Source organism: Grampus griseus, assembly GCF_964374135.1.
Source record: "Grampus griseus genome assembly, chromosome: 20".
NCBI classification, from domain to species: Eukaryota; Metazoa; Chordata; class Mammalia; order Artiodactyla; family Delphinidae; genus Grampus; species Grampus griseus.
Genome location: NC_139014.1, coordinates 4,559,695 through 4,569,359, shown reverse-complemented (window position 1 = coordinate 4,569,359; position 9,665 = coordinate 4,559,695). Strand labels below are relative to the sequence as shown.

Here is a 9,665-nt window from a genome sequence, read left to right as displayed (position 1 = left end):
GCTATGTGTTCATAATCACAGAAGGTTTGCTCTAACCCCCTTTGGCATTCTGTCTTCTGACAAGCTACTGATTTCAGGGCTAATATTCCCCCTCTGACTTCTTCAAGCGAGCAGCTTTTGCCCTGAAGCATGAGGGTGTTAAAACCACAACAAACATCTTTGCCAGAATGGCAGCTACGGACATGTAATTCTCTATGTGACCTAATGGGGTGGCACTTTTCAAGATTCTTCTGCTTTGAGTTTTGGGGACACAGTCTTTTCTTCAGAGCAGGTTTTAGGATTGCCAAAAGTGCGCATACAAAATAAAAAACATCACAATGATTGGGATGTCATGATCCCTTTGGTGCCCCAATTCTTCAAACCATCCTTTTAACAGGAGAACCAGATGAGTAAGTCCACAGGCCATTGTCTTTTTAATGCAATGTATATTTATTGTAAACAATAATATACAAAAAAAAGAAAGGATGAGAAAAAGGAAAGGTAAGTTTCACAGAGAAAACAAAAGGTTTGGGGGGGAAAACAAGCAAAACAAACAAAACACAAACACAAACCAAACCTTACCTAAAGACAAAATATGATTTAAATGCCAGGTTTCTTAAGTTACAGGAATATTTTTTTTAAAAAAAGATCTGCTTTTATACAGAAATGGAAAGATGCCATATTATAAGAGTGCTTTAAGATTTTACTCTACTGACTTCTAAAACTGTTAATATATCTTTTTTTAAATAAAAAAAAAGTTTGCTGTCTTTTTTAAAAAGCAATCCTCACTCCCCAGCCACAGAATTAAGAATTAAGGTCTGTCAGTGGGCTGACCCCCCTCCCCGCTCCTCCCCCTCTCCAAGAGAAAACGAAGGGGAACATCGATGACACACGCTTTTGACACATTGAGTCACAACACACACACACGCACACGCGCACACACACAGTTTAGGCAGCCCAAAGATCTGTGGCAGAAAACACTGCAAATGACTCAGTGATACACTACATCTGCAAACTCTCATTTGTACAAAAAGAGAAACAAGTTTCCAGTTTGTTTTCAACAAAACAACAAAGAGGAAAAAAAAAAAGGACAGACAAAAAGGCATTTATACAAATCTAGGACAAGGAATCCAAAGAAACTTGTTTTTAATAAAAAAAAAGATTAAAGAGATAAATAAAAAAAACTGGTTACAGTTAAGGACATAATTTAACAAGAGATGACCATACCCTTTGAGGACGCGGCTCCAACAACCTATTTTAAAGAAGGTAAATTTAAAAAATTAAAAAAAAAAGAGGAAGATTTTTTTGTTGTTTTTAATTAAAACCTCTCCTTACAAAATAAATAATCTTAGCACATGGAATGTCTTGAAGTTAACTGCTGGTTTTCAGAGAGGCACAGGTGACAGTGTAAGTGAGAGGATTCTAGCATCTGTGTTCCACATGGGGCCCGGGCAGGCAACCAGGGGGCAGTGTGCTGGGGCACAGTATTGGCTGCTGAAACATTCCCCAAACAGATTTCGTCTCCTTTGCTTGCTTTTTGCTTCTTTCTTAAGGTTGCGGTGATCGAGCAAACACAGGAGGATAAATGCACTAGAAGAGGGCACAAGGATTTTCCAGCAGCATGGTTTTAAGGCTTTAAGGTGTTTTTCTCGTTTAAAAAACATATATATGATAAAGCTTACCAAATGCTTACCAAATCGTCTCTAGACTATTGTTTACTTCCGTATTTGCAAAGTAAGGCCTTGATTTTTCTAAGGCAACTCCTCCTTGAATCAGAAAGCCTGAGGAATTAAGCAAAGCTAACCCCCCAAACTGATCACGTAACACAAATCTGTGGCTTCTGTAGGTTAATACAACACACACACTTTTTTTTTTTTTGTCTGTTTGTCTGTAAGAGAAAGCAAATCTGTACAAAAATACTCTGGTTGCAAGAAAAGCTAGGGCACGCTGTTCGACTAAGTAGTTTAGCTGTTGGAAAAATAAGAGCATTTAATTTTTTTTATCTAAAAATATGTATAAATCCCCTCAAAATGGTAATGAATCATACACAGTACATACTAAAAATATTTAAAATAGAGAATATTCCTCACAGAGGACTTTTTTCTTTAATTACTGCTAAAAAATAATTACAAAGTCCAAACAGGCAGAGAGACTGAGCCAACTGGTCACACGAATCTCCATCACCCTCCACGCTTGCTTTGAAGGTTTCCAGTCCAGTTTCCCGTCGGTTCTGCTGGTCCGTCTAGCCAAGAGTGGCCTGGCCACTGATTCACAACAAGGTGGTAATGCGTTTGGACAGTCAATGTTTCTGTCTTGTAATCTGAGCTCGACTTGCCTTCAGCGTACATGTCTTTAAAGGTAAGAAAAAAAAAAAATGTCCAAAGGAAATTCTGGTTGGTTGCGTTATTTCTTGGGTTCTTTTTACGATCATCATGGCCATCGTCGCTCTCTAAGCGTTCCTCAAGGTCTGGTGAGCTGTGTGTAGACGGGCTGTTCCCAGTGCTGGGGGCTGTGGGTCTGCGGGATGGAAGGGACCCCGGAGGTGTCGGCGATGGGGGTGTACATGGGCCGCTGCGCCGGGTTCATGTAGGTGAAGGTGGAGTAGAGGCCGGAGCCCTGGCCCGCCGCATGGCTGTAGTAGGAGCCGGAGTTCTGGTGGTCAGTGTAGTCGTACTGCGAGCGGGTGATGGGCGGGTAGGACGGGCTGTAGTGCGGGAGGCTGAAGGGGCTGTAGGCGATCTGCTGAGGCGAGTGCTGCTGCTGCTCGCTGTAGTGGCTGGGACTCAGCTGCTCCGTCTTGATGTGCGTTCGCTGGGCCTGGCCCGGCTCGCTGCTCAGCGTGGTCAGCGTGTGCGCCTGCGCGGGCGGCTGCGGGGGCGCCTGCGCGGACGGCTGGGGGGGCGCCTGCGCGGGCGGCTGCGGGGGCGCCGGCGGGGCCGGCGGCGGCGCCTGCGGGGGCGGCGGCGGCGCCTGCTGCTTGGACATCCACACGTGGCTAGCGCCCGCCGGGGTGGCAGCTGTGCTGCTGATGCCGTAGCTGCCCGTGTAGGTGACCTGGCCGTGCGTGGCCGGCACCCCCGGGTGGCCATTGGGCGGCAGGTACTGGTCGAACTCGTTCACGTCGAAGGTCTCGATGTTGGAGATGACGTCGCTGCTCAGCTCGCCGATGTCCACGTCGCGGAAGTCGATGGGGGGCTGTCTGCCCCCCTCTGGCAGTGGGCGCCCCTCTCGCTTCAGGTCAGCCTTGCCCGGCTGCACGTCGGTTTTGGGGGTGGTGGGTGGCGTCGGTGGACCCTGCGATTGCCCTGAGGACGATAGAGGAAGAAACACAGGGCAATCAACCAGGGCTGTACGGAGGCTTTAGTCTCAGGAACCCTCCTGGGACCCCCCTCCCCCGCTAAAGTGTCCCGTATCCGCGGGGGAGGCGCGCTGCGCCCGACAGAAATCGCTGAATGATTAACTCGCCGGTACACACTCGGCAGTCTCCTTTTATCAGGGGAGGGTCTGAGGCCCGGAGGGTCCGGAAGACCAAATTGCTACTTGTACAAGAGCCCTGTGTGTGCTTTTAGGCTTGGGGGAGCAAAGAGAAAAAGGGAGAAGCCCTGTAAGGCTGTAAAGGCATTTTACCCCGCAATAGAAATTACTGTTAGGGTGCAGGGATTAGGTTCGGGTGTGTGTGTGTGTGTGTGTTTTCAGGGACTTGGCGCAGGGGTTAGTGTGTTTCCCTCCCCAGGGAGCGCCAGGTCCCTAAGCAGAGCCCACTAGGTGGCTGGGGGCCCGGGGGTGTGCCAGAAGGGGCGCGGTGGCCAGGCCGGGGTGGGGGCCGGGAGGAGACTCACCGGAGTGCTCGCCGGGGGAGTGGACCTCGCTCATGCCGGAGGAGGAGTGCGGCGAGTCGGCCTGCAGCGCCTTGAAGATGGCGTTGGGGGAGATGTGCGTCTGCTCTGTGGCCTCCTCGGCCTCCGCCTGGCCGTTCTTCACCGACTTCCTCCGCCGCGGCTGGTACTTGTAATCCGGGTGGTCCTTCTTGTGCTGCACGCGCAGCCGCTCCGCCTCCTCCACGAAGGGCCGCTTCTCGCTCTCATTCAGCAGTCTGGGGGCGGGGTGGGGGGGGTAGCAGACAAAAAGAGAGAGAAAGAGAGGGAGGGGGGCTCCGTGAAACCGGCTGAGCTGTCAGGTCGGCGGGAGGGGGAGGTGACCCCCACCCCTCGGCTTCTTCGAACACAGCCCCCCTTCCTCCCTCCTCCCTGCTTTCCAACCACTACCGCAACTCGAAACTTTTCTTTAAAAAAAAAAAAGTAAAAGAAAAGAAATAAACAAAAATCTCCGTTCTTCTAGACCGACCTGAGCGGACCCTCCCCGCCCCGCCCTCTCCCCTTCTCTCCTAGTTTGGAAACCCTGGAGATGAAAATAGCTTCCCGCGGCTCCCGCTCTCCGGGCCTTTGCTACTGGAGTTATACCCGCCCCCCCTTCCGTCCGCAACACCCTTTAAAAACTTTCTGAAAAACCACTTAATCTGAAAGGAGCTCCTCCTGCCCACCCCCACCCCCGCCACCGCACTCACACACACTGCACCCACCTATTAGCAGCAGCCTCCCTTCTCGCCCCTCCTTCCTGCCACGGGGCCCTCTAGCCTCGGCTTCTCCCCCCACCCTGCATCCCATCTCCGTGGGCGAAGGGCTTCACGGGGGAGCGCAGTTCGAGGGAGGGGGAGGCGGATTTCAATTCCTTGGGATTGAACTTCACTGCGGCGGGAGATCCGGCCGGCAGCCCTCTCCCACCGAGTCTCCTGCTGGTGTTCTCCCCTCCTCTGGCCATCTTCCGCCCCCCGCGCCCCGCCGCCCCTCCCCGCTCCACCTACCCCCTCCCCCTTTCCCCCAAGAGCAATCCAAGAACTTTGTCAAACTCTGAGCCAAGTTACACCTCGTCCCCATTCCTCCCCCTCGCCTCCCCCCCGCCCGCTCCGGGACCGGCAACTCCCTCCTGCTGGGAGGCGGGGCGCGGAGAGATGGTCCCGGCCAGCGCCCCCCGTCGCCGCCGCGGAACCCACCCTGCCGCGCCCGCCCTACCTCCAGAGTTTGCCCAGCGTCTTGCTGAGCTCGGCGTTGTGCAGGTGTGGGTACTGGTCGGCGAGCTTCCTGCGCGCCGCCTGCGCCCACACCATGAAGGCGTTCATGGGCCGCTTGACGTGCGGCTTGTTCTTGCTCGAGCCGTTGACGCGCACCGGCATGGGTACCAGCGTCCAGTCGTAGCCCTTGAGCACCTGGCTGACGGCCTCGCGGATGCACACGGGGAACTTGTCCTCTTCGCTCTCCTTCTTCAGGTCCGGCTCGCCCTTGGGGAACGTGTTCTCCTGGGGCCGCGTGTTCTCGGTGTCGGAGCCGGAGCCCGAAGGGCAGGGCGAGCCCGCCGAGTCCTCGGATATGGAGGGGCTGGGGGCGCCGGACAGGCCCTTCTCCTGCTCGTCGGTCATCTTCATGAAGGGGTCCAGGAGATTCATACGCAGGCCCGGGACAGGGGGCGGGTGGCCGGGAAAGGCGAGAAGCCGCGGCGGCTCGGGGGCTCGAGGCGCGGGCTACTCTCCCCTCGGCTGCCCGGACGCGGGGCGAGCGGCTCCCGGGGAGCCTGGCGCGTCACTCGGCCGCAGCGGCGAGCTTTTAGGAAGGCGCGCGGGGGCCAGCCCGCAGCTGCCCGCTCCAAGTGGGGGAAGGCGAATTGGAGAGGAGGGGGGGAAGAAAGCAAAAAGCGGGGGCGACTGCACCCCTTCTCTCCTCCTCCTGCAAAGAAAAGTTCCTGGAGTGAAACTGGCAAGTCGCGGCGCCACTCAAGTTCCCAGTCAGTTTCAAGCTCCGCACTCCGCTCTCCAACTCCCAGCCCAGCGGCTCTTTAATAAATACACCCCCTCACCTTAGAGACGTCAGCCAATCACAGCACGGCATTTCAGGTTTCAGGGCTTGGCAGGCAGCTGATTGGATCCACTTCGGGGGGGAGGAGGATTGTGGCGCTGGGCAGGGTGTTGAGAGGGGAGGGGCGGAGCGGGGAGGGGAGCGCAGCCGCTGGTCCGCCGGTGGGGGGTTGGGGGGGTGGGGTGCTGCGGGGAAAGCGGGGGACCCGGGACGTCCAAGTGTGTAAGTTTGCCGTGCTCTGGTAATGTCAGAATTCGGTGCCGTCTCCGCGCGAATCTTTGCGCGCCCGTGTGTGTGTGTGTGTTGTGTGTATGTGTGTAGACTAGGATCTCTCCCCACCCCCAAGCATTTCTGTTCGTTGTTTTCTCCGCGGTCCCGGGGACTTAGTCGGAGTTTGCCATATTCGAAAAGCTGTCGCTCCTGACTTAAATCATAGCCCAGTTTCCGCGCCTGGAGCCGGCCTCCGCCGAAAGCGCTTAGAAATTGTATTGCGAAGCAAAAGTTTTAGTGACTCAACGCCCGCCGTTCCTCGGTAATAATCCATATAAATAGATTTAACATGCTCTGGTTCGCCGGGGCTGGTGCGGCTGGTCGGAATTCGGCTGCGCTCCTGCAAAGGGAATCAATGAAAACCACAGCGAGGTCCCCGCTCAGGCTGGCGGCCGCAGCGACGCCGCAGCCCCGCGCTCGCGGGAGCCGTCCCGCGCGCCTCACCGACCTTGAACTCTGACAAGTCCTTCTCCAGCCGCCCCCTCCCCAGCCCCCCACCCCGCCGACCCTCCTCCGTGACAGGGCGACTGCTCGGAGGTTCTGCTTTTCACTTCTGGTCGAATCAGAACGTCAGCAGAGTTGCCCCTGGAAAGAGTTTGCATACTGCTCTGGCTTTGAGAAGTCGAACTTTGCGAATGTGGCTGTCCTGGGCCGCGAGGCTGAGGCCAGTCCCTTGGTTTGAAAAGGCCAAACCAATGGGCACCACTGCAGACAAAACACTTCACTTTGGTGGAGTCGTGCCGCTTTCGCCCTTTTTTTTTTTTTTTTTTTTACAAAACACCTGGAGCGGTGAAGCGCCTGTCGTCCTGACTTTAGTCGGGTCCTTTAGGACTTGCAGACGTTCCGGAGTTCTGGGGAGGGGGCTGGGGGTGTCTCTGATGTATTTCACGTGTGATTTGAGCACAACCTTTGTGTTTACACGAACTGCTTAGAGCTTGGTTGGCTCTCTGTTCTGGGAGAGAAGAAAAATCTTAGTCGCCTGCGGGTTACATGTCTCCAGAATCACAAATAAACGCACAACTGTGGAAAATGCAGTTTTAAATGTTCCCCCCACCCCTTTCTGGCTCTCGCCAATGTTCGCCTCCGAATTAAATTATTGTTAGTGTCCATCGGCCCGCATCATATCAAAGACTTCTTATTTCTAATTTGCAAATTGCGGACACTCTTGCAAGATTTCAAAGAATGTTTTCCTTGAAGAATTTTTTAAAATCTCGTTTTAAAAGAAAGTCTTTCTGAAGAAGTCAACATTTGTTACAGGAAATGGAACTCTTCAGAAGGTAGTCAGCTACAAACCTGTTAAACAATATTTACTTTTTAAACGAATGTAACTCACAAGTGGATGTCTTTAGTACCCTGTAGCTTGTTTACCCGTTTGAGAGACATCATACAATAGCCTTGTATTCATGGCTCCGTGAATACGCTCGGAAAGTATAAGAACAGCTTCGTCCTTTCTTAGGAGAAAAAAATCCCGGTTAGTATGGACTGATTTCTGTATCCTAGGGAGGGGACAGTTGTTCGTATAACTGTGCCTTCGCAGACACCTGACCCAGGAGGGGACTCAGAGGCCAGAACTTCGGGCAGAAGTTTTAACCAGGCCATCTGTATTTAGTCGCATTTTATTGTAATTCCCATGTTTACTGGCATAAAGGCAGTGAAGACGACTGTGACTTTAAGATATTTTGGAGGATTTCACTAAATATTTGTCAAGATAAATACGTACACATAATATATTCTTAGTACAATTACGTAATAGGAGATACGTAATATATCGCATTTTAAATCATAAGTTACCTTGGTGTATCCCTTTTCTGTTCGTTTGATGCCAGCATTTTTGTATCTTTTTGAAAACCTGTGGTAAACAATCAGTTGACTTTAAAAACGGACTGCAGTTTTTAGCTGTATCCAGAGGGGGCGCCAAAAGCCCAGAAACTGTCTGACACAGAAACTGCGGAAAACTTAGACGGTGGTGGAGAGGGGGTGGTGTGTTCCATTCAGTCAGGACTGCGTGTTGCTGCTGAGATTTATCTCGGCAGAAATTCCTACTCGATATCCCCTCCCGTGCGGATCCACCTCTGGGCATCCCAGTTAGGGGAACTGGGAGGTGTGTGTCTAGGGCACGGGGCAAAAAAAAAAAAAAAGCGTTCGAGATGCCTGACGTTTCTGTTCTGCACAGAACGGGGACACCGAGACCACAATGACCCTGGGCTCCCAGGTGCCACGCGTCGCCCTCTTCTCGGCGTGCCGGGACCAGGCCAATTCTGACCCGTGAGCACCGTCCATTAGCCAGTGGGGGCGATCCTGCCTTTCTGCAAGCGGTCGGGTGCCAACACTCCTCCACCTCTCTGCCGGGGCTCTTCTGCGTCGCCCTTGACCTCCCTAACCTGCCCAGGGAAGAACGCTCGCAGTCCCCGACCGGAGAACCTCAGTCAGAGAGAACCCGAGGGAAAGAAACCCGTGCCACAATGTTCCGCTTACAGATCGGGAAACTGAGGCTGTCGGCCCAGTTTCAGCCAGAGCGCTCTGCCTGGGAGCTAAACAGTCTAGTGGGGCTGAGGGAGGAAAAGGACGCAGATCAAGAAAAGGGGCAGGCTATGGACCGCACTCCACGGATCCCGAGTCGCGCGCTTGGGTCCCGCTCCGCAGCCAGCGCCGCGAGGTCTGCCGCCGGGAGCGGAGCCTTGGAGGTGCGAGTGGATCCCAAGGGGAACCTCGGGAAACCGAGGTCTGGGATACCCCCCCCCACCACCACCACCGCTTCTCTACTTCTCGGCGTCGGGGGCCGGCGCCGGGCTCAATTTCCCCAGCTCGGGCGGCCAATCTCCCTCCGCGCCTACGCGGGAGCCCAGGCAGGAGCCCAGGGGTGCTGGCGCTGAGCAAGTTTCCCTGGCTCGGGGGGAGGAGGGGGGCTGGCGCAAACGCCGGGGGTCTGGGGGGGGGTTCCGTCTCGGATGGGGGTGGACGGTGTGAGCGGATGGGGTTCCCTTTGCCTGGGGAATTAAGGACCACGACCTCCCTCTACAAAATTCCTTAGCAAAAGTGGGGACTGTGTCTAAATCCGTTTTCTGCAGGGAGGCAAGTCCTGGAAGAAATTGGTCGGGGTGAGAGCGGCAGCATCTCCCAAAGATCTCAGCCCCGGGCAACGTTTTCTACATAAGTGCTCAGGAAGAGGGATGCCCCTTCTCTGTGCCAGTTCCCCTGGCCTGGTTCCCTTGAGGTCAAAGACCCCAGTCCCTGGCGGAACACTTAGGTCCCTGGCCCTCCCTCCGCTGCCAACCGCTCCTCGGTAATTAGCACTTTTCACTGGGCGTGGAGCCTGTTTGCCTGTCGCTCTTTGCGCCGGACACCAGTTCTCTTTGAAAAGGAGCGGCAGGTAAGCTTGTCCCAGGACAAGCGTTGGGCCGGACGGCAACAGCAAGAGAGCAGAGGAAAGTCCCAGGTCGCTTCGTTAGGTACGCAATAAATATCTGTTGACCGGCCAAATAAATGTGATCTTTGGACATCGCAGGCCTC

General features: G+C 54.1%; 1 protein-coding gene across 1 annotated transcript; it reads right to left on the bottom strand.

Moving 5' to 3' along the window:
- Positions 1 to 467: 467 nt before the first annotated feature.
- Positions 468 to 5,826, bottom strand: SOX9 (SRY-box transcription factor 9). The gene is made up of 3 exons (XM_082679481.1): positions 5,049 to 5,826; positions 3,819 to 4,072; positions 468 to 3,284 (listed from the first exon to the last, which is right to left on the bottom strand). The coding sequence occupies exons 1-3, from the start codon at positions 5,477 to 5,479 to the stop codon at positions 2,440 to 2,442; spliced, it is 1,530 nt and encodes a 509-aa protein (XP_082535607.1). The 5' UTR covers positions 5,480 to 5,826; the 3' UTR covers positions 468 to 2,439.
- Positions 5,827 to 9,665: the final 3,839 nt, after the last annotated feature.

Bases quoted from the DNA above. Each gene is read 5' to 3' on its own strand.
- SOX9 (XM_082679481.1), bottom strand. From the start codon at position 5,479: ATGAATCTCCTGGACCCCTTCATGAAGATGACCGACGAGCAGGAGAAG. The intron at 4,073-5,048 runs GTAGGGCGGGCG...CCCCGCCCCCAG, and splicing joins ACGCTGGGCAAACTCTGGAG to ACTGCTGAATGAGAGCGAGA. The intron at 3,285-3,818 runs GTGAGTCTCCTC...TATCGTCCTCAG, and splicing joins CTCCCCCGGCGAGCACTCCG to GGCAATCGCAGGGTCCACCG.